Genomic DNA, 26575 nt, shown 5'->3' with positions numbered 1-26575 from the left:
ATCTTGGCTCCCCGTTCCATGGCTTCACGGTCCTCACCAGCCATCAAACCTGCCCAGTATGTCAAAAAACCACAAGCAAAATATATCACATTAAACAAAGTCTTAAGTTTTTTCTGCTCGAACGTGGCTTGGTTACGGCAGCTCCAAATCGCCCAGCAAACCGCTGCCAAGCCAAAGGTATAGAACCTAGCCCCATCACAAAGGAAAACATAGCACCAGGAAAAGTATTGCCAAATGTTGTTCGGGCATAGATCCGTGCCCAGTACACACCCAACCGTCCTCCAGGCTACACGAGCAACATGGCATGTGAAAAAGAGATGTTGCGAAGTTTCAACCTCTCTGCAAAATGAGCACCTGGGATTACCAGCCCAATTCCGCTTCTTCACTACTTCTCTAGTCAGGATAGCGTCTTGAAAAAGTTGCCATAGAAAAATTTGAATTTTAAAGGGGATCTTGGCTTTTCAAATCCACCTATAATCACATCCTGCCAGGTGTCTTTCTAAATAGGTGTAAACTGATTTGGTCGAGAATCGTTCCTTTTTTCCCAAGGCCCAAACAACCTGATCAGTTTCATTAGACAAGGGCCAGGAGTTCACCGCCTTAACGAGGTCCTTCCACTGATATGCAAGAGGAGGGTGCAGGCGCCTCCACTGATATATATATATATATATATATATATATATATATATATATATATATATATATATATATATATATATATATATATATATATATATAGGGTCGCGCTATTCGTCACCTTGGGTGAGGAATAGTTATTCTTCACCCCCTCTATTTTACTATCAATGCACCGTAATTTTGTGTTTCGTAAGTTTTGTCTTATTTCCGACGCAAAAAGAGACCGTAAAAAAATATATAATTGCCGTAAAAATATTTTATGTTATGTAAAATTACAAACGTAAAAACATAGTCTAAAATACATATAAACTGCAAATTTTCTTGTCTTATGACCTATATTTTAATTTTCTTATGTCAAATTTTACGTAGTGAATCAATAGAAATGTAACTATTTGAATTCCAAACGTAATTTAACTATGAAATGATCGTAAGATTACCTCGGGTGAAGAATAACTTATTCTGCACACTGGATGATGAATAATAACACTATATATATATAGGCAAGCATTTTACTCTTTTTTAGGCAAGACAAGCATTCTATTTTTTTTGGACGCGACTAGCCAGCAACGACTGGCTAGCGGCCCAGGGCACACACCCCAAAATTAGTAGTGGGCCTCTCCCCGGATCCAGCTGGCAAACCAAAAAAGGAAACAAACGGCCGCCTCACGCCCATGGCTCCCAGGGGAGAATCTGTCATGATAGCAACTGCTGCTCCGTTCCCGACATTAGCGCCGACGCACCAAACCCTCCTTCCCTCCTTCCCAGTCGCTACCTCCCCAAACACCCCCGCTTAACCTCCCCTTCTCCATCCGTCCTCTCCTCCATTGCCACAACTGCTGCCCCTCGTTTTGATGGCCATGGACCTGAAAGGTGAGCTTCCATCTTGATGTGCCCTCTCAGACGCCTCCTGTTTTACAAAACTCTGTGGAAAAAAGGGTTTATCAGTGAAGGAATATACAACCTGGTAGTTAATGTTTGTGGAACTGCAAAAAAGAACTATCGAGACATTATGCATGCAAAATAATGTGTTTTTTGGGCAAGTTGGTATGATGTGCAGGCAAGTCTTGAATGATTTCCACGCAACTCGTGCTAAAAACACAGGAAAACCCTCTCTTGAAAAGTACTATTCTAGTTTATGCTTGGATTTTTTGCAAGTATATGCAGAGTGTTGTAGGTTGCGTGAGGCTGTTGTTTTTGGGTTGATCTTCAAGCTTGTTGAAGCTTTTGGGTAAGTCGGGTATATGTGTAAGCAATCAGGGTGGAAAAAATGCAGGCAATTCATGCTTCTTGTGAATTTGGGCATTGAAAGTTACAGGGTTTGGCTGTTACTAGTGAATTTGGGCAATGTATCTGTCTGGGGCTTTGCTATAACTGCAGCTGATGTATTGGTTGTGCTTCTAGCTGTTCACATATCTAGGCAAGTTTCTATAATGTTTGGGCAAGTAGGGAATGGTTTAGGGGCAACTCATGTTTATTTGGTTGTGTGAAGAAAAGAAACATAACCCTCTTGAAGTTCTGGTTTTAGCTTTTGCTTTGGATTTTGGACAAGTATCTCCTGGGAGATGGTGTGTATGTAGGTGAAAAAAGAGATTGATTTATTGGCCACCCATGCTCAAAACCCCAAGAAGAAAAAATACAGATAAAAATGTTTGCACCTTTATATGGGTTTCTTCTTATCAAAACTTGCATATAAAAATTCAGGCAAAATTGATCCATATTTTGCTCGTGCAATATTTAACTAACCAGCCCACATATCGAATCAGGGAATAGAGCAAGCTATTGGGGGCTGTGTGAAGTTTACCTTGAAGTGTGTAGCAAAAATCTTGCTTGCTAAAAATGAACCAGGGTGCAGAGGAGGAAAAAAAAGAGAAGGTTTGATTTTTCCTCGCCTTGGTCATCCTAATTGCAACACTTTTTCTATTGTTTTCCCCTTGTTTCTTCAAGCATGAGTAGATAATATTTGATTTATACTACACCTATTGCAAGAAAACGGTAAAAAAGAATTAGTGAGCAACTATAACGAACTTTTAAGCAAATCAAGTATTGACGAAAAGCTAGTCTTGTGAGTACATGAAAACTATTTCGTTTTTCTTTCTCCAACTACTGGTTGTTGTACATGCAATCCGGAGAAACCCCTTGAGGCTTTTCCTTTTGTACTAGGAATGTGTTGAGAAAAAAAGAGCAGCTAAGTTCTAGGGTTTATTTAAGCCAAACCACTGTTGGCAGTAAGCAACTCTTGTGTGTTTGAGGCAACTCCTCATTTTTTTGGCCGAAACAAAGAAGTTGGATAGCCTTTTGCGATCTTACCTCGAAGTGGATTTTGAAGCTTCTTGCGTGGGCGTGTGCATAAAACCATGTTGCCTTGACACTGTTTTAGAATTTAGTGAGGCCCCGCAAACAAAACAAACACTTTCTTTACGCAAGAATATCTACGAACCCATATTTATGAAACTTAGTGATTTAGCAAGTACTCCCTCCGTAAACTAATATAAGAGCGTTTAGATCACTACTTTAGTATTCTAAACGCTCTTATATTAGTTTACAGAGGGAGTACTATTTATATGTAGACAACTTATCTTATTGGAAATAATACTTTTGTGCAAATAAAACCAGTTTTTCACTAAAAAATATCTTTGGGCAACTCACGCCAGCCACTTTAGCAAACTAACTATCATGTGTTGGTCAAGTTTTCGGCAAAAAAAACCCAGCGCTCTCGGGAGCGGATATTTGGGCAATTCACGTCATCATCTATAGCAACTAACTATCATGCATTGGGCAAGTTCTAGGCTCAAATCATTGACGATAAGCCCCTGCATCTCGGCAGCGGGTCTTTGGGCAACTCACATCAGCATCTCTAGCAACTAACTATCATGTGGTAGGGAAGTTTAATACACTTTTGGCTCAAATCATAGATGATTTTGGCGCACTCAGGAGCGGATATTTGGGCAACTCACGCCAGCATCTCTAGCAACTACCTATCATGTGTTGGGCAAGTTTTGGACACTTTCGCCTCAAATCATTGACGATTTCAGCCCCCGCATTTGGGCAGCAGATCTTTAGGCAACTCACGGTAGCATCTCTAGCAACTAATTGTCATGTGTTGGGCAAGCTTTAGACACTTTTGGCTCAAATCATAGAAGATTCTAGCGCTCGCATCTCGTGAGCAAATCTTTGGGCAACTTACGTCAACATCTCTAGCAACCAACTATCATGCGTTTGGGCAAGTTTTGGATACTTTTGGCTCAAGTCATAGACGATTCCGGCCCCCGTATATTAGGAGAAGATCTTTGGGAAACTTATGCCGTCATCTTTAACACAACTACCTACCAATCTGCCATGCGTTGGGCATGTTTTGGACACTTTCGGTTCAAATCATCAACGATTCCAGGCCCCCATCTCGAGAGCGGATCTTTGGGCAACTTATGGCAGCATCTCTAGCAACTAAGTAGCATGCATTGGGCATGTTTTTAAAACTTTCGGCGGAAATCATAGATGATTCCAGCCCCCACATCCCCAAGTCGTAAACCCCTGATACGTCTCCAACGTATCTATAATTTTTTATTGTTCCATGCTATTATATTATCAACCTTGGATGTTTTATATGCATTTATATGCTATTTTATATGATTTTTGGGACTAACCTATTAACCTAGAGCCCACTGCCAGTTTCTATTTTTTCCTTATTTTAGAGTATCGCAGAAATGGAAAATCAAATGGAGTCCAATTGACCTGAAACTTCACGGAACTTATTTTTGGACCAGAAGAAGCCCACGGAGTATCGGAGTTGGACCAGGAGAATCCCGGGCTGCCCACGAGGGTGGGGGGCGCGCCCCCTGCCTCGTGGACAGCCCGGAGGTCCACCAACGTACTTCTTCCTCCTATATATACCCATATACCCTAAAAACTTCGGGGAGCACAATAGATCGGGAGTTCCGCCGCCAAAAGCCTCCGTAGCCACCGAAAACTAATCTAGACCCGTTCTGGCACCTTGCCAGAAGGGGCAATCCCTCTCTGGTGGCCATCTTCATCATCCCGGTGCTCTACATCATGAGGAGGGAGTAGTTCTCCCTCGGGGCTGAGGGTATGTACCAGTAGCTATGTGTTTGATCTCTCTCTCTCTCTCGTGTTCTTGAGATGGTACGATCTTGATGTATCGCGAGCTTTGCTATTATAGTTGGATCTTATGATGTTTCTCCCCCCTCTACTCTCTTGTAATGGATTGAGTTTTCCCTTTGAAGTTATCTTATCGGATTGAGTCTTTAAGGATTTGAGAACACTTGATGTATGTCTTGCGTGGGATACCCGTGGTGACAATGGGGTATTCTATTGATCCACTTGATGTATGTTTTGGTGATCAACTTGCGGGTTCCGTGACCTTAGTAACCTATGAATAGGGGTTGGCACACGTTTTCGTCTTGACTCTCCGGTAGAAACTTTGGGGCACTCTTTGAAGTACTTTGTGTTGGTTTGAATAGACGAATCTGAGATTGTGTGATGCATATCGTATAATTATACCCACGGATACTTGAGGTGACATTGGAGTATCTAGGTGACATTAGGGTTTTGGTTGATTTGTGTCTTAAGGTGTTATTCTAGTACGAACTCTATGATAGATTGAACGGAAAGAATAGCTTTGTATTATTTTACTACGGACTCTTGAATAGATTGATCAGAAAGGATAACTTTGAGGTGGTTTCGTACCCTACCATAATCTCTTCGTTTGTTCTCCGCTATTAGTGACTTTGAAGTAACTCTTTGTTGCATGTTGAGGGATAGTTAAGTGATCCAATTATGTTATTATTGTTGAGGGAATTTGCACTAGTGAAAGTATGCACCCTAGGCCTTGTTTCAACGCATTGCAATACTGTTTGTGCTCACTTTTATCATTGGTTACCTTGCTGTTTTTATATTTTCAGATTACAAAAACATTTATCTACCATCCATATACCACTTGTATCACCATCTCTTCATCGAACTAGTGCACCTATACAATTTACCATTGTATTGGGTGTGTTGGGGACACAAGAGACTTTTTGTTATTTGGTTGCGGGGTTGCTTGAGAGAGAGACCATCTTCACCCTACGCCTCCTATGGATTGATAAACCTTAGGTCATCCACTTGAGGGAAATTTGCTACTTTCCTACAAACCTCCACACTTGGAGGCCCAACAACGTCTACAAGAAGAAAGTTGTGTAGTAGACATCAAGCTCTTTTCTGGCGCCGTTGCCGGGGAGGTTAGCGCTTGAAGGTATATCTTTAGATATTGCAATCGAATCTTTTTGTTTCTTATTTTAGCACTAGTTTAGTTTATAAAATAAAACTATAAAAAATGGAATTGAGTTTACCTCATACGCTTCATCTTTTTAATATTTTTTGTGAGTATGATGGGAAGGAAAATTGTGCCAAAGTGTTAGAAGAAGAATGCATTAGAATGTTTGGCACTAAATACTTGAATGATGAGCATGATTGCAATGTTGTTAGTATAAATTTCTTGAATATCCATGATGCTAATGATATACAAAGCCACAAGCTTGGGGAAGCTATGTTTGATGAAGATGATATTTTTTGTCCCCCAAGTTTTGATGAGCAAATTTATTATGATGAAAGCATGCCTCCTATTTATGATGATTATATTGATGAAAGTAGATTTGGAGAGGTCATGACTTTATTTGGTGATGATTCCACTATCTTGGAAGAGGTTCCAATTGATTATGAGAACAAAGTTGCTATCTATGATGATTATTATGATGACATGTATGCTATAAAAAATAATGATATCCATGAAACTTGTCATCATGATTTTAGTTTTCAATTGGATTATGCCTCACATGATAATTATTTTGTTGAGTTTGCTCCCACTATTATTCATGAGAAGAATTTTGCTTGTGTGGAGAGTAATAAAATTTCTATGCTTGTAGATCATGAAAAGAATGCTTTAGGTGCTGGTTATATTGTTGAATTCATTTATGATGCTACTAAAAATTATTATGAGGGAGGAATATATGCTTGTAGGAATTGCAATAATATCAAGTTTTCTCTCTATGTGCTTAAAGTTTTGAAGTTATGTTTGTTTTACCTTCCTATGCAAGTTGATTCTTATTCCCATAAGTTGTTTGCTCACAAAATTCCTATGCATAGGAAGTAGGTTAGACTTAAATTTGCTAGTCATATTCTTCATGATGCTCTCTTTATGTTACAATTCTTATCTTTTATGTGAGCATCATTGAAATCATCATGCCTAGCTAGGGGCGTTAAACGATAGCGCTTGTTGGGAGGCAACCCAATTTTATTTTCATTCCTTGACTTTTGTTCCTGTTTAGTAATAAATAATTCATCTATCCTCTGTTATAATTGTGTTTTTTATGTTTTAATTAGTGTTTGTGCCAAGTAGAACCTGTGGGAATACTTGGGAAAAGTCTTTGCGATCATACTGTAAAAAAAACAGAAACTTTAGCGCTCACGAGATTTGCTGCCATTTTTTATTGGAGAGTGCTACTTAGTTAATTCTTTTTGCAGATGATTAATATATAAATTCCTCACGTCCAGAAATTTATTTTAGAATTTTTAGGGTTCCAGAAGTTTGCGTTAGCTACAGATTACTACAGACTATTCTATTTTTGACAGATTCTATTTTTCGTGTGTTGTTTACTTATTTTGATTGATCTATGGCTGGTAAAAGAGTTTATAAACCATAGAGAAGTTGGAATACAGTAGGTTTAACACCAATATAAATAAAAAATGAGTTCATTACAGTATCTTCAAGTGGTGTTTTCTTTTCTTTCGCTAACGAAGATTACGAGTTTTCTGTTAAGTTTTGTGTTGTGAAATTTTCAAGTTTTGGGTAAAGATTTGATGGACTATGGAATAAGGAGTGGCAAGAGCCTAAGCTTGGGGATGCCCAAGGCACCCTAAGGTAATATTCAAGGACAACCAAGAGCCTAAGCTTGGGTATGCCCCGGAAGGCATCCCCTCTTTCGTCTTTGTTCATCGGTAACTTTACTTGAAGCTATATTTTTATTCGCCACATAATATGTGTTTTGCTTGGAGCGTCATTTTATCTACTTTTGTTTTGCTTGCTATTTGAATAAAATACCAAGATATGAAATTCTTAAATGTTAGAGAGTCTTCATATAGTTGCATGATTATTCAATTACTCATTGGTCTTCACTTATATCTTTCGGAGTAGTTTGTCGTTTGCTCTAGTGCTTCACTTATATCTTTTTAGAGCACGGTGGTGTTTTTATTTTTAAGAATTAGATGAACTCTCGTGCTTCACTTATATTATTTTGAGAGTCTTTAGAACATCATGGTAGTTTGCTTTGGTTATGAAACTAGTCCTAATATGATGGGCATCCAATAGGGATATAATAAAAACTTTCATATAGAGTGCATTGAATACTATGAGAAGTTTTATACTTGATGATTGTTTTGAGATATGGAGATGGTGATATTAGAGTCATGATAGTTGAGTAGTTGTGAATTTAAGAAATACTTGTGTTGAAGTTTGTGATTCCCGTAGCATGCACGTATGGTGGACCGTTATGTGACGAAGTCGGATCATGATTTATTTATTGATTGTTTTCCTTAGGAGTGGTGGTTGGGGACGAGTGATGGTCTTTTCCTACCAATCTATCCCCTTAGGAGCATGCGCGTAGTACTTTGTTTCGTTAACTAATAGATTTTTGCAATAAGTATGTGAGTTCTTTATGACTAATGTTGAGTCCATGGGTTATACGCACTCTCACCCTTTCACCATTGTTAGCCTCTCTAGTACCATGCAACTTTTGCCGGTACCATAAAACCACCATATACCTTTCTTAAAACAGCCACCATACCTACCTATTATGGCATTTTCATAGCCATTCCAAGATATATTGCCATGCAACTTACCACCGTTCCATTTATTATGACACGCTCCATTATTGTCATATTGCTTTGCATGATCATGTAGTTGACATCATATTTGTGGCAAAGCCACTGTTCATAATTCTTTCATACATGTCACTCATGAGCCATTGCACATCCCGGTACACCACCGGAGGCATTCATATAGAATCATATTTTGTTCTAAGTATCGAGTTGTAATTCTTGAATTGTAAGTAAATAAAAGTGTGATGATCATCATTATTAGAGCATTATCCCAGTGAGAAAAGGATGATGGAGACTATGATTCCCCCACAAGTCGGGATGAGACTCTGGACGAAAAAAAGAGGCCAAAGAAGTCCAAATAAAAAAAGAGGCCATAAAAAAAGAGAAGGCCCAAAAAAATGAGAGAAAAAGAGAGAAAGGGCAATGCTACTATCCTCTTACTACACTTGTGCTTCAAAGTAGCACCATAATCTTCATGATAGAGAGTCTCCTATGTTGTCACTTTCATATACTAGTGAGAATTTTTCATTATAGAACTTGGCTTGTATATTCCAATGACGGGCTTCTTCAAAATGCCCTAGGTCTTCGTGAGCAAGCGAGTTGGATGCACACCCACTAGTTTCTTTTGTTGAGCTTTCATACACTTATAGTTCTAGTGCATCCGTTGCATGGCAATCCCTACTCACTCACATTGATATCTATTAATGGGCATCTCCATAGCCTGTTGATATGCCTAGTTGATGTGAGACTATCTTCTCCTTTTTGTCTTCTCCACAACCACCATTCTATTCCACCTATAGTGCTATATCCATGGCTCACGCTCATGTATTGCGTGAAGATTGAAAAGGTTTGGGAACATTAAAAGTATGAAACAATTGCTTGGCTTGTCATCGGGGTTGTGCATGATTTAAATAATTTGTGTGGTGAAGATGGAGTATAGCCAGACTATATGATTTTGTAGGGATATCTTTCTTTGGCCATGATATTTTGAGAAGACATGATTGCTTAGTAAGTATGCTTGAAGTATTATTGTTTTTATGTCAATATTAAACTTTTGTCTTGAATCTTATGGATCTGGATATTCTTGCCATAATAAAGAGAACTACATGGATAAATATGTTAGGTAGCATTCCACATCAAAAATTCTATTTTTATCATTTACCTACTCGAGGACGAGCAGGAATTAAGCTTGGGGATGCTGATACGTCTCCAACGTATCTATAATTTTTGATTGTTCCATGCTATTATATTATCAACCTTGGATGTTTTATATGCATTTATATGCTATTTTATATGATTTTTGGGACTAACCTATTAACCTAGAGCCCAGTGCCAGTTTCTTTTTTCCCCTTGTTTTAGAGTGTCGCGAAAAAGGAAAATCAAACGGAGTCCAATTGATCTGAAACTTCACGGAACTTATTTTTGGACCAGAAGAAGCCCACGGTGTATCGGAGTTGCACCAGGAGAGTCCCGGGCTGCCCACGAGGGTGGGGGGCGCGCCCACCCCCTGCCTCGTGGACAGCCCGGAGGTCCACCGACGTACTTCTTCCTCCTATATATACCCATATACCCTAAAAGCTTCGGGAAGCACAATAAATCGGGAGTTCCGCCTCCAGAAGCCTCCGTAGCCACCGAAAACCAATCTAGACCCGTTCCGGCACCCTGCCGGAGGGGGCAATCCCTCTCCGGTGGCCATCTTCATCATCCCGGTGCTTTGCATGACAAGGAGGGAGTAGTTCTCCCTCGGGGCTGAGGGTATGTACCAGTAGCTATGTGTTTGATCTCTCTCTCTCTCGTGTTCTTGAGGTGGTACGATATTAATGTATCGTGAGCTTTGCTATTATAGTTGGATCTTATGATGTTTCTCCCCCCCTCTACTCTTTCGTAATGGATTGAGTTTTCCCTTTGAAGTAATCTTATCGGATTGAGTCTTTAAGGATTTGAGAACACTTGAAGTAATCCTATCATTGCAATACCGTTTACGCTCACTTTTATCATTCGTTACCTTGCTGTTTTTATATTTTCAGATTACAAAAACTATTATCTACTATCCATATACCACTTATATCACCATCTCTTCGCCGAACTAGTGCACCTATACAATTTACCATTGTATTGGGTGTGTTAGGGACACAAGAGACTTTTTGTTATTTGGTTGCAGGGTTACTTGAGAGAGACCATCTTCATCATACGCCTCCTACGGATTGATAAACCTTAGGTCATCCACTTGAGGGAAATTTGCTACTGTCCTACAAACCTCTGCACTTGGAGGCCCAACAACGTCTGCAAAAAGAAGGTTGTGTAGTAGACATCACACCCCCGAGCTCAAAATCATCGATTCACCCATAAACATGGGACCCCTTACACCCCTCTTCAACCTCCCTACTCCACCTCTATCACATAGAATTGTAGACGTGAGTAGAAAAACACATGCTTAGAGGGTGATTTTGAGATACTTACCGGTAATTTACGGACCAGTTCCTCGACCACTCGAGACAATGCTTTCCCGGATCTAGCTCCACCCGCTAGATGGTCGTGGCGCACAGATGGCGCTGTCTCCTTGGCTCTTCCTCTTGTTTCTCTTGCTGGTCGCTGGTACTCCGACACCTCTCTCATCCCCTCCGCTTGCTAGTTGCCGTAAATCATATGCCAAAAAAATATTATAGGCAACTTTCTGTCATTATTAGGCAAGTTAGTGTAGAAATCATTGACTAGAAGAAAGCATGCTTTTTTTACTAGAACTCAATGCCAAAAAGGTTATAGATTGACTAAAAGAAAGCATGTCTTTTGCTGCTAACTTTATTGGTCTAAAGTACAGTCCGCAGCCTCTTACTTTTATTTGCTTAATGATATACTAATGGCTAACAGAAGTGCCAACAGGGGAATTGTAAGCAGCTCCAACTGGGGGAGGAGAATCGATGAATTGATCAAACAGATGGAACTGTCAGTGCACATATCAAAGCAATATCCTGTTGTTAACTACATCTTGTGTGCGGCATCAATGACCACTGAAAGACAGAGAATCTTTCATTCAGATGCAGTGTTGCTTTCCCCTAAGAGAGTTTACTTTTATGTGTACTAAAAATAGCATAACAGTAATGCTATGTGCTAATCCTTTGTAAAATCAATGTGATTTTGGCGGCATTATTCAGCAAGCACTGATGTGCTTCTACTTGTACACATATCTTGTAGTATTAGAAGTTTAGAACTGACGGAGTTGTAATTGTATAAACCATCCAAGCAGGCCTTTTTCATTATTGAACTAATGTGTTCCTATACAAGTTTCAGTCCAGCTGTATGGATACCATATTTAATAGAAATGTTTAACTAGGCAGATAGACATATTAGGCAAAGGCAACCAACTAACAAAATCATTAGGCAAGCAAATAGTTAGGCTGATATGGATACCATAATCAACAAAAATGTTTATGTTGGGTTTTAGAGTGCTAGCTCGTATACTCCAGCACGTGAAACGGTTTTCTTTCACAAGCTCACGTGAATTCCGTCCGTCGAGAGCTAGTTATGTTCAGATCGAATCGATGGCTTGATCGAAGGTTACCTCTGAAGAGGCTGCAGCTACTGTTCATCAATCAACCAGCTTGCCTGCTTGCTTGTTTGCTTGCACGTATTGTTGCTGATGTTGCTTCGGTGAATTGATCTAGCAGTCAAAAACCAACAGTTTAACCATCCAAGCAGACGACATTTCAGTATTTTACTTGCTAGTTCAGACTTATCAGGCAACCAACTAATAAAATCATTTGGCAAGCTTTGGGCAGATACAAAAAACATTAGGCAAGTTACAGATAGGTAACTACTACCTTCGTTCGGGTTTATTAGGCCTCTGAGCATCACAAGCATGTCTCCTTTTATAAGGCCCCGTTTTGGAAAGGTGCATGCATGCAACCATTTCATTGGTTGCATTAAAAGTCATCGTTGTTGGTGTCATGGCTAGAAAATTAATACACTTTATGCGTGCTTTTTCATTGGTTGCATGCATGTGAGAGAGTGCATTGGGAGTGGAATGGAAAAATTAATGTGAGCAAATTACTATGTGTCTTGGTCTAAGAGAAGTTGTCTTTAGGCCTAATAAACCTGGACGGAGGGAGTAGGCTAGTTCTATCTCCATGAGCACATTGGCGTGCACCACAATTTCCAAGTCCTGTGTAATCAAAATTTCCATCAAGTTTTTGTAGCACCTCAATGAGATGGCAAAATTGACGAACATTTGAGGCAACTACAAATAAATAGCTAAGCAAGTTTTGTAGAACAAAAAAAGACATGTTCTGTGGGAAAGAATCTGGCAAGCACTCATACTACAAACTCTAGCACGCACCACATCTCCGTGCAAGTCGCGCTCACGCCCAGTGCAACTCAACACGCGCGCTTTGGCAAATCCAAAAACTGGTTCAGAATGGCTCACCCTGTGGACGAAGAGCAGGAGGGGAATCTAGTGAGGTACTACGCCGCATCCACCTCGCCGTGCTTCTCGCCGTCGTCCACATGACCCCTGCAGTCATGGCTTTGGACGGAGAGTTTGAGGCAAGGCTTCGAGAGAATCCTCCCTGTACTTCGCGGCCAGGGAGTTGAACTGTAGGGGATCTCCGAGGGGCGCGTGAGCAGAGGGGGCCGTCTCCGGTTGGAATCTGCGGGAGCAGCTGCTGCCTTCTTTTGTTGTCGTTGTTGGACGCGAAGGGCCTGGATCCAACAGGAATCGAACTCCCAGTCACGGGATGTCAAGACCTGGCGAGGGATCGACGCTGCAGGGTGCAGGATGATGCCGAGAGGGAGAAGCAGGGTGCGGGGTCGCGTCGCCGCCGGTCCGGGGCTGGGGAACGCGTCTGCTCTGGCGGGGTGCTTCGCTGCCGGTTTGGCGGAGAAGAAGGCCGAGGAAGGAGGAGCTCCGGCGTAGGATTTGGCTCGATGGAGACGGGCCAACGCGAGGGCCGGGTCAATGGAGGTGAATGCAGCAGATCTGGCCGGCCGTGGAGGAAGGTGTGCGCAGGGGGAGGGAGAAGGTGAGTTCGTGGCAGAGGAGTGGGTCGTGGCCTCGTGGGGAACGGCCACAGGTTGAACGGGGGAGAGAGACCGGGTAAGTGTTTCGGCCCGACCGCCCAGCACCTGAGGCCGCGATTTCGATCGAACGACGCGGAAGGGTGTGTGCTCGGGAACTCTAAAAAGTGCAGCTGCACTTTTTAGAATTTAGTTTTTTTAGGATTGACAAGCATTCTACTCGACTAATCCTTTGTAGCAACTGGGCCCATGACCCGGTCACTCGCGTTTCGACGGGCTTTCCTGGGCCCACGGCCCTCGCTCTCCTAGCTTCTTGCTTGAAACGAGATCACAGCCGTCCTTCACTTTTGCTGTGTCGCGCGCCATGGCATGCGAGCCGTCGTCGCCGCCGCCGCTTCCGAAGAAGCAGAAATCGCCAGCGGCCGCTCCGACCACCATATGCGCCCTCGGCGACGACCTGCTGCGGAAGATATTCCTCCGCCTGCCGTCCCTCCCCACCCTCGTCCGCGCCGCCCTCACCAGCCGGGCCTCTCTCGGCGCCGTCCGCTCATCCCCCGCCTTCCGCCGCCGCTTCCGTGAGCTCCACTCGGCCCCGCTCCTCGGCGTGTTCCTCGACGTCTTCGAGTCCGACACGCCCGCTTTCCGCCCGCTCCGCCTGCACTCCGACCCGGACCTTGCCGCAGCCGTCCGCGGCGGCGATTTCCTCCTCACCCGCCTCCCCGACGAGATCGACGGCGTCGCCCCCGAGTGGGTAATCCAGGGCTGCCACGACGGGCGCGTCGTCCTCGTCAGCTACAGCACCGGGCACATGGCCGTCTACGACCCCCTCGCACGAGCCCTGGATCTCTTCCCCAGGCCGCCCGGCGAGATCTGCGAAGACATGTACGTCGAGTACCACGTCCTCCCCTCCGACGAAGACCGCGGCCTGTTCCGCGTCATCTGCGTCTGCCACGAAGCTTGCGGGGCGCAAGCCGCCGTCCTCTCATCAGAGACCGGGGAGTGGCAGATCTTCCCGTTTCTGGAGGCCGCAGCCATGCAGCCTGCCTTGCAGCCTGGGGACGACAACGAGAAGTGCTCTGGCAACGGGACGCTGGTGAATGGGTGTATCTATTGGACAGACGGGAGCCGAGCCCTTGCCCGCGTGCTGAACACCTCGACAGTGCAGTTCTCCCGAATCGACCTGCCTCCGCACATCGAAGGGCAAGGAGCGTTCACGGCTGGCGAGACCAAGGACGGGAGGCTCTGCATCATCAGCACTGTCAAGCTCACACTTGTTGTTTGGTTCCGGAGAACCGACGATGATGGTGTCGAGAGATGGACACAGCACAAGACATTTCCGTTAGAGCAGGACATCCATGCGCACGATCACTGTTTCGACAATGATCATATCGCGCTGAAGGTTCTGGCGATCGTCAATGGCTTTGTGTACTTGTCTACTTACTGTGAGCCGGATCGTGATTTCCCTGGTTTGTTCCTGTCCTTCTGCCTAGAAACAGCAAAGCTGAATAAGCTCTGCACCATCATTTACCCTGAAAGTTTGTATCCCTACATCATGGCGTGGCCTCCTTCTCTGCTGCTCAACGAGGTGAGTCCTTGAATCAAGGTCCTTGACAGGTTGTCTTCTGCAGAAATACAACATTTCCTACTTTTATTGCACCCTTATATCTCATGGAGAGCTGACATGGTAGTATATTTATGAAAACTAGAAACAAATTTGAGCTTACTTCCATGCATCGGAAAGTATTCAATAGGGATCAGCAACATTTATAAATTGTTTGTTTCTAGTGAGCTTCGAAAGACTATCATTATTTACCTTCCTCTCATAATATGTATTCATGTACTATTAAATGGTTTATCGTATAAATATTAAGCGGCATGCTGACCCTGATTATATATCAAACATAAAATTGACATGAATGAAATTAATTAATTTGCTAGAGTTTGTGTTCCATTACTTTTATAAGTACGCGTAGTTAGAAATTCATCCTCTCTATGATTGGCAGTTGGGATATTGGGACTGATAAGTACATTGTACATGCGGGCATAACAATCTCTAGAAGCGATCCAGATTTTGACTTGTGATGATAAAGCAAAAAAGCATGCAGGGTGGTAACTTATAACTAGTGCTGTCATATGGATTGCCAGAAGAAAGTTAAATTCCATGTTAATCTTGTTTTTAGAATTCTGCAAAACCAGCTTATCCGGGGTAGCTGATTGCATGATTTTTTTTATTTTTATTTATTTTTGCAGCCCACCAGAAACTACTGAAGCGACATGTGCTCAGTGCGCTGCATCATTCATACGCACACAGAAAAAGGAACATCTGTACAAGTTCTTTGATGCCACATAGCTTGATGAAACTACTGAAGCAACATGTACTCGTTGCTGCGCTGCACCATTCATATGCTCCCTGAGGCGTAGAAGAAGAAAGTCTGTTCCAAGTTCTTTCATGCATCATAGCTTGACTGGGCTAGAAGTGGAATTGCAAGTTATGGCTACAACATGCTAGACTTGGGCCAGAAGTGGAATTAATTATCTTCTATTAGAAGTATCAATATACTTTAAAAAAAACTTCCAAAGATCTGAGATGAAGTTATGCCATGCCGCTGCTCAATTTTTCACTGGAGTAGTAGATATCTGTTGCGTTTCATAAGGATAAATAAGGATAATACTCCCTCCCTTCCAAAATAAGCGTCGTTGATTTGGTATAAAGTTGGACTAACTTTGTACTTCCTCCGTAGAAAAATATAACAGCGTTTAGACCACTAATCTAAATGCTTTTATATTTCTTTATAAAGGGAGTACTAGATCAGCTACACTTATTTTGAGACGGAGGAAGTATTAATTATCTCTTAGAAGTGCTCCCTTCATCCGAAAATACTTGTCATCACAATGGCTAAAAAGAGATGTATCTAAATCTAAAATACATCTAGATACGTCTCCTTGTATCCATTTTGATGACAAGTATTTCCGGACGGAAGGAGTAGTATTTTTTAAAAACCCGCAAAGATCTTGGATGCAGTAATGAACGATCCGCGCGATAACTGGAGTTGCATCAACTGGCAGCCTGTTTGGTAAACATTTGGGCAAGGAATGGGAGTTTGCCCAAGGTTGTTTATGAAGGGATTAGGTATGGGAAGTAGATTTTTACTCTCATTCCCTTGTTTGGCATATGATGGGAATTGACGTGGGATAAAACTCTGCTCACGAATTAACAGGGTATCCCCTGGGAAGAAATCGGTGGGAATTGGTTTTCTCAACTCCCAGTCCCCTTCCACTTAAACTCCCATTCCCTCTAATTAAACAGTGAATTTTTAATCTCCTTACCCCTCAACTCCCATTCCCCGTCTCTAATTCCCCTGAACCAAACACGTTGTGGGTGCGCGCTTTTTGCTGGAGGAATATATATTTGTAGCGTTTTAGGACTTTGGTGGTCATGTAAAACGAAAAGAGTCAAGAGTTTTCTCTGTGTACCATTGAAGCGTATGAAAGCAAAAGCGGAGGCACCAGACACATCTCTTTCCTTCACAGCCAACCAAACCGCCTTTCATCTTGTTACGTACTACATGCTTTACCAGCTTCTCCACTTTGTCACAATTTCTTTAGACTAAACTTGAAGGAAATCATATTCCAATATGCTCTATATATCTGTGTTGATCAGAAATAAATTGCTCCGCCTTTGCTTCTTTTCCTGCCTTGTCGGTTTAACCACGTCGGTCTTTGTAAGGCCCGAGAAGTCACTGGTGCTTAATTACAGTTAATTATCTACTCCCTCCGTTCCTAAATATTTGTCTTTCTAGAGATTTCAACAAGTGACTACATACGGAGCAAAATGAGCGAATCTACACTCTAAAATATGTCTACATACATCTATATGTTGTGTCCATTTGAAATGCCTAGAAAGACAAGTATTTTGAAACGGAGGGAGTAGCAAGTTAACAGTAAGTACTTTGTGCATGTCCTGTCATGTAGCCGGCCAGGAGGAGCATATAAAGAGGGAGGAGTGTGAGTGGGGGGAAAGGCCCAAAGGCACGTCACGCAGCACACATATAGGAGAGCAAGAGTGCTCAAACAGAAAGAGAAAAATAGGAGGGGAAGAGGGAGAGGGGTTCATCGTCGACTGGTAAAAGTGAAGATGAAGGAGGCCGCGACGGATCTGGGGCACCTGCTGGTGTTCGCCTTCCTCTTCTGCGTGGGCGCCTTCATGGTGGCGCCGGTGATCACCGACGTGACCATGGCGGCGCTCTGCCCCGGCCAAGACCAGTGCTCCCTCGCCATCTACCTCACCGGCCTGCAGCAAGCCGTACGTGCCCCCATCCCATGCGTGCACCTCTCCGCGTCCGTTTCTTGGTTCTTCGTGTACGCGTGCACGCAGCTTTTTGAGCCAGGCTTCGGCCGAGTCCAGGTGATCCAGCCGCGTGCTTGCCAGGCGCCGGGCTGCTGCTTGGCCGGTACCTCCCTTTTTCTAGGAAAAATATCGGATCAATGTGGTGTGGCCGTATCCTGCATGTTTGCTATACTCGTTAGCTTCTTCTTCCTGTGATCGCTTGAGCAGTACGTGAGGCCGGTGAGACTGTAGGAAGGAGCGCGGCCAGGGCCACACGGGGATGGCATGAAGGGGCAGGGAGAGGAGAGTGGAAGCGGAAGCCCCACTGCGCACGCTTCCTGCCTTTGCTTCTGGCAAGCCTCCACCATCAGATGAAGCTAGCCTCCACCACAGTCCCATCTCCCGTGTGTGTGGAATAGTCGCTTCTGCCCACCGTCTGGAACTCAGGAAACCTCCCCGGTTCCTGGGAAAACCGGCCTAGAATTTCCGTGAGCCATTGAATGTAACAACAAGTTTGCTCTCGTCATATGCGCACCGTCCATCCGTCGACCCAGCGAACGGTGACGGGTCCCTCGCCGTCGCGTCGGGCGGTCGCCCTGACTTTGAGCTAGCAGCAGTCGTCTTGGGTGCGATCGATCGGTGTGGCCGGTGCGTCACACGGCGATACGACTACGCACCCGCGAGATCTCGCTTTTGTCCGCGGCCAACCGTCGTAAGTGTCGCGCGCTCGCACCGACCACGCCCTCCTTTTCTTGAGGGAACCCGACGATACACTTTTGTTAGTAGATCTTGCATCTCTTCCCATGTAGTGGTAGTAGTAGTATGGTCAAAAGCTAGGAGCGTTGCTTCCCAAGTAGTAGTGGTACTAGTATGGTTGAGAGTTGAGACACAAGAAAAGTCGTTGGTACTGACTAGTGACTACTACCAGTGTCATCTCATAAATAAATAGACAGGGAAACTAACCCCAAGCAGACCTCATTCTTTAGCCCTTTTTTCTCATTTTTCGTCTTCGTGAAGGCTTTGCCCCGAAAGCGGAGGGAGAAAACGAGACACGGGGCTGCAGGTCGCACAACTTGCGAATGTGGTGCGTGTGACGGCACTGAAAATGTGAGTGGCTACTGTGGCCCGCACTCCGCAGTTGCCAGCACCAGACAACTTGCTAGACTGTGTCGTGCTATGTGGTAATAGTGTCCATCAGCGACGCGTGCCCCTTATCCTTTTTTTATGACGTTAACTTGCACCGATGACGGGTCGCTCTAGCAGCAGCAGAATATGTGAGTGAGCGCCACGGGACAAGCAGAAGCCAGCGTGCTAAAGGCAGTGGTACAAGCGACACTGTGAGGGTGAGCCCGTGACAATTCATTCTCACCTGATGCAGATCACCGGGCTGGGGGCGCTCGTGGTGACGCCGGTCATCGGCAACCTCTCCGATAGATACGGCCGCAAGGCGCTGCTCGCTCTCCCGGCGACCTTGTCCATCGTTCCACTGGGTAAACTCACGAGTTAATCTTTCACGTCAGCCACAGCCACAGGTTGCAGGTGGAATTACTACTGATCACCTTTTGGTTTCCTTTCGTGTCGGCTAGCCATCATGGCTTTTAACCAGACGAGGCCGTACTTCTACGCCTTCTACGTCGCCAAGACGCTGACGGCGATGGTCTCCGAGGGCGCCATGATGTGCCTCTCCCTCGCCTACGTGGTAACCAGCTCCATCCCCTCTCTCGCCAACTTTCAAGTTTTTCCAATATTTCCATGGATGGCTGGAGCTCAGCTGGATGCAATGCACGGGTTGCTCTTTCTCTGTGTGGCGTGCAGGCCGACAAGGTGCCGGAGGGGCGGCGAGCGGCGGCCTTCGGGGTGTTCTCCGGCGTCTGCACCGCCGGCTTCGTAGGCGGCACCATCGCGGCCCGCTTCCTCTCCGTGTCCTCTACATTCCAGGTATGTTAAGTGCGCGCCTCGTGCGTTTGCATCCGGCACATAGGTTGTTTCTTCATCTGTTGTGCTCTGCAGGTGGCGACGTTGGCGTCGGTTGCTGCGGCGGTATACCTGAGGGCCTTCGTCCAGGAGACGGACCGCGGAGCCTCGCTGCTGCGTGACGAGGAGGCCTCGCGCCTGCTCTTCCCTCCCTCCTCTAGCCCCGAGGAGGCGTCGCCGAGGCTCCCGCCTCTCCGGAAGGTGCCGTCGCTGTCGGAGATGGCCACCCTTCTTACCAGCAGGTGACATGCATGCCTTTCTCAGCTTGAAAGATTGCAAAATTAGCCTGCTCATTGGCTCAACGGAGAGAGTAGAAACTGTACTAACCTTTGACAGCTCAAGTAAGCGAACAGGGTTTCTCTTTCTGTTAAACAGGCTATAAGACTCCCAGTTCATCAGTTCTGTCATCACCAACTCCTTCCGCTTGGTGTATAACGGATTAGCAATGAATTGAGTTTCTTTAGCTTTCATCAGACATGATGATGTGCATTATCTTGCTGTGGAAGCCACAGACCTATCAGTGAAAAATACACTGATATATACTCCCTCCGTTCCAAATTACTCGTCGCAGAAATGGATGTATCTAGAACTAAAATACATCTAGATACATTCATTTCTACGACGAGTAATTCGGAACGGAGGGAGTACTCTTCTATGAAAAAAAAGGATAGCTTAGTTCCTCCTATCAATATTCTTAGAAAAGAAAATGTACCAAGATATTAACCTCGGATTACCTGCTGAATGCCTGCAAACCACTTGCAGCTCAACTTTCACGAGAGCAGCGGTCGTCACATTTTTCCACGGCCTTGGCGAAACAGGCCTGCAAACTGCATTACTGGTACTCCATTTTATCCACCAACATACTTTTCAGCATACACGTAAACTGCAATGTTGTAAATTCTACACGAACGTTCCTCTTTGAAGAACTCGATAAGCTGAGAGCATGAACAATCTATCTCTTGCATGTTTTCAACTACACTTCATGGATATCAACAAATTAGCTTCTAACTGTTTTGTCTTTTGTGATACAATTACAAATGCAGTATTTCCTGAAGGCCCAATTCCACTATACCAAGAACCAGTACGCTAATTTGTTGCTTATTATTGGCATTACAGGAAGTTTCTCACAGGTATGAGTTCATTTAGCAATATTTACCTACGTCTTCAATTTATGATCGATTATGTACTTGATTTCACTTGGTGCGGCAAAAGCAGTTTACGATTTATGATCTATGCAGCTGACCGTGATGCCTCTCTTAGCGCCGAGGCTGGGTGAGCAGAAGCTACTTGTCGTGGCACTTACAGGGAGCTGCGTGCATGTAAGGGCATTGTTATGGCATAGTCCTGTTATTTTTTCTTATATAATTCTCCTGCAAGAACAACTTGCCAATGTGATTTGATCTAGCATGTATCTTGCAGGGATTCCTATACAGCATTGCATGGTCATTCTGGGTATGCAACTGATCAAATGGTGGTATTGTGAATGATGGCTATTTTTTGGTATTAGTCGTGCTAAATTTCTATGTTTTGTTGAAGGTTCCTTATCTTGCTGCAAGCTGTGTGATTCTAAGCATTTTGGTCGGCCCTTGTGTGAGTAATATCTATCAGCGATTGCCTCTTTTGCTTTTATTTTCTGTTCATGTAACCATGTCAATAGTTTATCTTTATTGACTATATTCTTTAACAGATAAGGAGCATTGTATCAAAAAAAGTAGGGCCTTCTGAGCAGGTACTAATCTAAATGTATTAATTTAATCCATGACTAAATGAAGCTGCTTATTTCCACTAAGATATTAGATACCTTTTGTGAATCAGTTTCTCTTTTCCAATGTTTATTTTAGGGAATGGTTCAAGGCTGTATTACAGGAATCAGCTCAACTGCAAGTGTCATATCTCCTCTAGTTTTTACTCCGCTCACAGGTAAGCATCTGTCATTATCTTTGCTTAGCACATCTAAACTCACAACAGATTATGTCTTGTATGTCCTTCTTACTTCTTTCATCCCTATGCCACTGCCCACGAGCTTAGCCAAAGATGTCATTAGCTATAACGTTTTTTCCCATTGGTTTGACAGCATGGTTCCTATCAGAGACGGCACCTTTCAACTTCAAAGGTTTCAGCCTGGCTTGTGCTGGATTTGCTACGGTAGGCTCCCTAATTGAACATTGCTATGAATATGGTTAAAATATTGTGCTCTGGAATTTAAACCTTACTGCACACTTTTTGTTTAGTATATATTTCTTGATTTTTATATATGAACTTCTAAGTAGTTGATATTGACTTCTATTTTCTATTGTACATTCTTGCAGTTGGTGGCACTCACAATGAGCATTAATATGAGGCCAGCAGAGGTTCAGCCAGATACCAGATAGAAGAACTACTGAATACATGTCGATGTACAGATGGTAGATGCCTATAATGCTAATACTCTTACTCAGTATCAATAGCCGTGGTCAATTAAGGTAGCTGTTCCATCCTCTGCAGTAGACAAATAGGGACAGCAAATAGTGGTGTAAACTATCAAAAGTAGAAGCAGATCCACAGGTTGCGTTTCTAAATTGTATTCGGTAACTGACACTACAAGTACAAGGTCAATTAAAGGTAGCTGTTCCATTCCGTGCAGTTGACAATAGGGCAGCAAATAGTGGTGTAAAGTATCAAAAGTAGAAGCAGATCCACAGGTTTCAGTTTGTAAATTGTACCACTCAATAACTGACACTACAAGTACAAGGTTGATTCGACATAGGTAATTAGTTGCGAGTGTAAGGCTGGAGTAAACCAAGTATGCATCGTTAGCACAATCGTTGTGCAAAAAACAGACCTTTTGCACGGAATGCATATTGATGGTACTAAATGTTTAACATTGATTTTTCTGTCACACGTTATGTCCTAACAAACATAACATTCAAATTAGAGGAATAAAGTTATGTGGGTCACTGACCTGTTAGTGCAGGATTTCTTGTCTTTTTTCTTCTCCACAACTCCATTAACATCCAATTCTGTAAACCCAAGGTGATCACAGTGAAATATTAAGTAAGTTCGAAAGAAACAAACAACTTCAAATTATACATCTAGCAATTATTCCAAATTGGACCAAATAACACAGATGAACTTATATCAATATCAATTTTCAACATCCTCTTCATCAGACCATTATAGCTTAACACGCAACAGATATGAATCAAACAAATGCTTAGCAAGCAAAGTGGAAACAAACCAAACAAGGTTACTCGTGCAAGCGCGCGACATTGAAGAACACAGGTGCAATTTTCTAAAAAAAAAAATCTAATTGCGAAGTATTTGCTTCTTTCTGTTAAAAAAGTAGTGCCGCCAAAGCTGCTCGGTTGCACATTTTCAGAAGATACTCGCACGCTATGTCCACATTTCGAATTTCTCAACAAAATACCCTTTTCGGAAACACACAAATCTGTAACATAGATGAGAATCACAAGTTACATAGGCACACTAATACTATTATCATCCATGAAAATGGAGTAATTATTATCGTATATACACAATTTTGCAATATCCCCCAAGGACAATTGATCATTGGCCTCTATTCTCCAGAGCCATCCGAGGTTTTTTCATCCTCATCACTCTCATCAGACAAGTTATCTCTGTTTGCAGCTCGCAGTACAAGACTAAGCAATTCTGTGTTGTCTTCAAGATCCTCAGATGAATCTTCTCCAGCTGCTGGTTGCCTACGTCGTGATGCCAGCACATGCCAGACCAATTCCTCCGGCAAGGCAAATTGCCAGAGCTTTGCTTTCCTCTTTCGGGGCTTCAACTGGAACATACATGTGATGATAAGATAAAAGCAAAAGGTTCCAACTTAAAATCTACACCAACAAATTAAATTTCTTCCTAAGACGAATGAGAATGAAAAGGTAAATTGTTGTCTGGCATATTTCAAAGCCTGTGAACTTTGATATAGTGACATGCTTCAAAATCAAAGAATAGTAATGGCATATTTCAAAACTAGAAAGTTTGTGGTGGCATATATCAAATTTACCCTAGAATTTACATCTCAAAGGCTAAAGAAGGGTGCTGAATTTTCAAGAGGAATGAATATATAGTCTTCTAAATTCTTTCTACAGATTAAACAAAATGTTTCTTTCTTGGTAAAGAACTAATTATCAGTCAGCTCTTGAATTTGTTTATTATAAATTATGAAGTTAATGTTACATGTAGGATAGAAAACAATAGGCCACTAGAAGTTGAGACGATAAGAGCCGTATAAAATGCCAGGAGATTTACCTCCTCAACATTAACAACTCGTGCTCGTTCAACGGCGGAGGGAGTCCATAGCTTCACATCATTATCAATTCCACTGCTTGCAATTGTCATAGCATGAGGATGGGGCTCAATACAATTGACTATGCATTCATCACCCTCCATTGCCCGTAAAAATTTCCCATCTCTCTTCCTCCAAATAAACAACCGACCACAGTCTGACCCACTGGCAACATATTCATGATTTGGCCCAATAAAAGTCACACCCTTCACAGTCTCACAATTGCGATGCCCAACATAAACCTGAGGCGCAGGTCGATCAACATCTTCACCAGATGCAAACACTGTTGAGTTGGACCCTTCACCGCCTCCAATTTTGACGGATGATTTTGGGTCGGGTCCCAGCCCTCCATTTTTAGGGAAGAGGTAAATATTCTCATCATTGTAAGATACAAGCAACTCACTCTGGTGAGAGAATGCTAACCCTGTTATTCCAACATTCTTATTGCCAATAAGATGTGGTGGACAATAACAGTCAGATGGCTGAGCGAAATCAGATGATCCACCCGACTTGCATTTACGGATGTCGTAGACACGAGCATAAGAATTGTTTCCCGCAACTGCAAGAAGATTTGGATTCCGTGGATCAATTGTGATTGCATTAAGATGGACATGAGAGGAGTGTCCTGATTTAGCCACAAACTTTCTGCAAATGAATAACTCTGTGGCTGTATCTGTCCTCAAATCAAACTGCACAGAAGTGAAAATGGTTAACTATAAGCAGTCAGATACAAAGATAAAATGTTGCATGTGCACACATGTGAGTGAGAAAGGGCATGTTTTGGGGATTGGGACCTTACATGTTGGACATGACCATCTTCGCCACAACTATAGAAAATATAAGGGCTTCCAGGCTCTAAAGCCAACTTGTGAGCCCTTCCATCATGGTCACCAAGCAATGAAGTAAGCACATCCCGGCCATCCTGGATCTTGGCAACTCTCACCTGATTGAATTAACAGATTGTAACCTCTGAACTTACTATCACCATCTGAACATCATGTGAAGTACTCCCTCCGTTCCTAAATATAAGTCTTTTTAGAGATTTCAATGGACTACAACATACGGATGTATATAGACATATTTTAGAGTGTAGATTCACTCATTTTGTTCCGTATGTAGTCCCTTGTTGGAATCTGTAAAAAGACTTACATTTAGGAACAGAGGGAGTATATGAAAGAGAAATTAACACATCTACCTCGCCATCAGCAGCGCAGGTGACAATGGTGCGATCATTCGTGTAAGGCATGAACCGTGCTTGGAACACATTATCGCCATGGCCCGAATGGAACTGCATTTTAACTGCACCAGTGTCCCAATCCCACAGCATTACCCTCTGATCATCTGACCCAGATATGAGGGTGTCACCAGCGGCATTGAAGCCCACCGTGTTCACGCATCCTGTGTGCTTGTTGAGCTTCCTATGAATCTGGAGGCGCATTACAAGCTCCTGTATGACAGCACTTACATCAGCAAGTAACCGCATAAAATAAATGCACACATTACACATTCAGTCTATTTGCTAGTACTTTATAAGGAAGAAGCTAATGAGCGGCTCAGGATTCAGATCAAGCTATTCAATCAGATCCTTTTGATTGCCAAATCACGAGGTCAAGATACCGCTCTGCATTTAGAAGATTCTGTCACATAGTATTAAAATACCATTATTAACTCATTCCCCGATCATCACAACCCATGTCATATAGCCCAATGTAAGGAGCAATCAATGGCCAAAATAATGCTCCTACATGACTGTGATCCCCAAGCACCAATTCGAGAAGCCCATTTGCGTGTGCTAACATCAGCAGTGGTCCAATCTCACCCAACACTAAATCTCAGTTAAAACGGCAAGAAGACCACGGCCCGAACACTGCGCAGCACGATCCGCAGCTGGCCGATGGCACATGGCTGGCTAGTGCCTATGCTGATCCGCACCCCTGATGGATCGATCGAAGCACGATTGGGGGGAGGGAAGCGGAGAGTGGATGGGGGAGGGAGGGGAACCTCGGAGGCGGCGGCGCGGCGAGCGAAGCGGCGGGGGAGGAGGTCGCCGACCTCGCGGAAGCAGAGCTCGGCGGCGCCGTGGCGCGCGGTGGGGTGCTTCCATGGGTGGCGCATGGCGCGGTGCTCCGAGCGACGAGGCAGAGTGCTGCGATTGGGCTTCGTGGTGAACGCGAGCGGGCGAGCAAGAGAGAAGAGAGGGGGAGAGACACACAGCGAACAGATTGGTGGATGCTACCAGAGGTTAACCGCTGTACACAGGCACACGTGTCGCGGAGAGCGGATCCTTTGCGCCGCAGGCACACGTGTCAGATACTGCGTGGGCCACGCGCCGTCGAATGCACTATATGTGTTGTATCCAATGTCTTATTGTTCATATGTATTATTTGTAAATTTAATAAGGAAAACACTTTAAAACATCCGTATGATTTCTTGGCATATTCGGTCGCGTCCAGCGTCGTCCGATC

The 26575-nt window shown here is 43.6% G+C and overlaps 3 protein-coding genes and 1 long non-coding RNA gene across 8 annotated transcripts; 2 read left to right on the top strand and 2 right to left on the bottom strand.

Moving 5' to 3' along the window:
- Nucleotides 1-1107: 1107 nt before the first annotated feature.
- LOC123051424 (uncharacterized) lies at nucleotides 1108-13707 on the bottom strand. Of its 4 annotated transcripts, XR_006424136.1 has the most exons (6): nucleotides 12926-13707; nucleotides 12065-12163; nucleotides 10966-11133; nucleotides 2944-3004; nucleotides 2438-2612; nucleotides 1108-1558 (listed from the first exon to the last, which is right to left on the bottom strand). It is a non-coding gene; the product is annotated as an uncharacterized lncRNA (long non-coding RNA). The 4 variants fall into 4 exon arrangements; XR_006424131.1 differs by lacking the exon at nucleotides 2944-3004 and having other exon boundaries at nucleotides 10966-11179; nucleotides 12926-13679; XR_006424126.1 differs by lacking the exon at nucleotides 2944-3004 and having other exon boundaries at nucleotides 12926-13668.
- A 151-nt stretch (nucleotides 13708-13858) lies between these two features.
- LOC123051410 (uncharacterized) lies at nucleotides 13859-16149 on the top strand. 2 transcript variants are annotated; one of them, XM_044474279.1, is made up of 2 exons: nucleotides 13859-15100; nucleotides 15766-16149. In XM_044474279.1, exons 1-2 carry the CDS (start codon nucleotides 13880-13882, stop codon nucleotides 15781-15783), a joined length of 1239 nt encoding a protein of 412 aa, XP_044330214.1. In that variant the 5' UTR covers nucleotides 13859-13879; the 3' UTR covers nucleotides 15784-16149. The 2 variants fall into 2 exon arrangements, with proteins under 2 accessions (XP_044330214.1, XP_044330219.1); XM_044474284.1 differs by having other exon boundaries at nucleotides 13859-15129.
- Nucleotides 16150-17547: 1398 nt separating this feature from the next.
- On the top strand, nucleotides 17548-22561 carry LOC123051400 (tetracycline resistance protein, class A). The gene is made up of 14 exons (XM_044474270.1): nucleotides 17548-17818; nucleotides 19221-19332; nucleotides 19429-19541; nucleotides 19658-19780; nucleotides 19853-20058; nucleotides 20579-20654; nucleotides 20860-20946; nucleotides 21055-21135; nucleotides 21236-21268; nucleotides 21353-21406; nucleotides 21504-21545; nucleotides 21658-21736; nucleotides 21891-21961; nucleotides 22126-22561. Exons 1-14 carry the CDS (start codon nucleotides 17651-17653, stop codon nucleotides 22186-22188), a joined length of 1308 nt encoding a protein of 435 aa, XP_044330205.1. The 5' UTR covers nucleotides 17548-17650; the 3' UTR covers nucleotides 22189-22561.
- A 669-nt stretch (nucleotides 22562-23230) lies between these two features.
- Nucleotides 23231-26355, bottom strand: LOC123051391 (DDB1- and CUL4-associated factor 8). The gene is made up of 5 exons (XM_044474264.1): nucleotides 26112-26355; nucleotides 25306-25557; nucleotides 24910-25053; nucleotides 24074-24799; nucleotides 23231-23603 (listed from the first exon to the last, which is right to left on the bottom strand). Exons 1-5 carry the CDS (start codon nucleotides 26223-26225, stop codon nucleotides 23373-23375), a joined length of 1467 nt encoding a protein of 488 aa, XP_044330199.1. The 5' UTR covers nucleotides 26226-26355; the 3' UTR covers nucleotides 23231-23372.
- Nucleotides 26356-26575: the final 220 nt, after the last annotated feature.

Source organism: Triticum aestivum, chromosome 1A, assembly GCF_018294505.1.
Source record: "Triticum aestivum cultivar Chinese Spring chromosome 1A, IWGSC CS RefSeq v2.1, whole genome shotgun sequence".
In the NCBI taxonomy this organism is placed as follows: Eukaryota; Viridiplantae; Streptophyta; class Magnoliopsida; order Poales; family Poaceae; genus Triticum; species Triticum aestivum.
Note: the sequence above shows the minus strand (reverse complement) of the source record. Positions and strands in the feature narration are given on the sequence as shown.

Excerpts from the sequence above, each read along its gene's own strand:
- LOC123051410 (XM_044474279.1), top strand. The coding sequence starts at position 13,880 with ATGGCATGCGAGCCGTCGTCGCCGCCGCCGCTTCCGAAGAAGCAGAAA.
- LOC123051400 (XM_044474270.1), top strand. The coding sequence starts at position 17,651 with ATGAAGGAGGCCGCGACGGATCTGGGGCACCTGCTGGTGTTCGCCTTC. Across the intron at positions 20,655-20,859 it reads GCCTGCAAACTGCATTACTG|TATTTCCTGAAGGCCCAATT; the intron begins GTACTCCATTTT and ends TTACAAATGCAG. Across the intron at positions 21,962-22,125 it reads CTTGTGCTGGATTTGCTACG|TTGGTGGCACTCACAATGAG; the intron begins GTAGGCTCCCTA and ends ACATTCTTGCAG.
- LOC123051391 (XM_044474264.1), bottom strand. The coding sequence starts at position 26,225 with ATGCGCCACCCATGGAAGCACCCCACCGCGCGCCACGGCGCCGCCGAG. Across the intron at positions 24,800-24,909 it reads AAGATGGTCATGTCCAACAT|TTTGATTTGAGGACAGATAC; the intron begins GTAAGGTCCCAA and ends ACTTCTGTGCAG. Across the intron at positions 23,604-24,073 it reads GAGTTGTTAATGTTGAGGAG|TTGAAGCCCCGAAAGAGGAA; the intron begins GTAAATCTCCTG and ends TGTATGTTCCAG.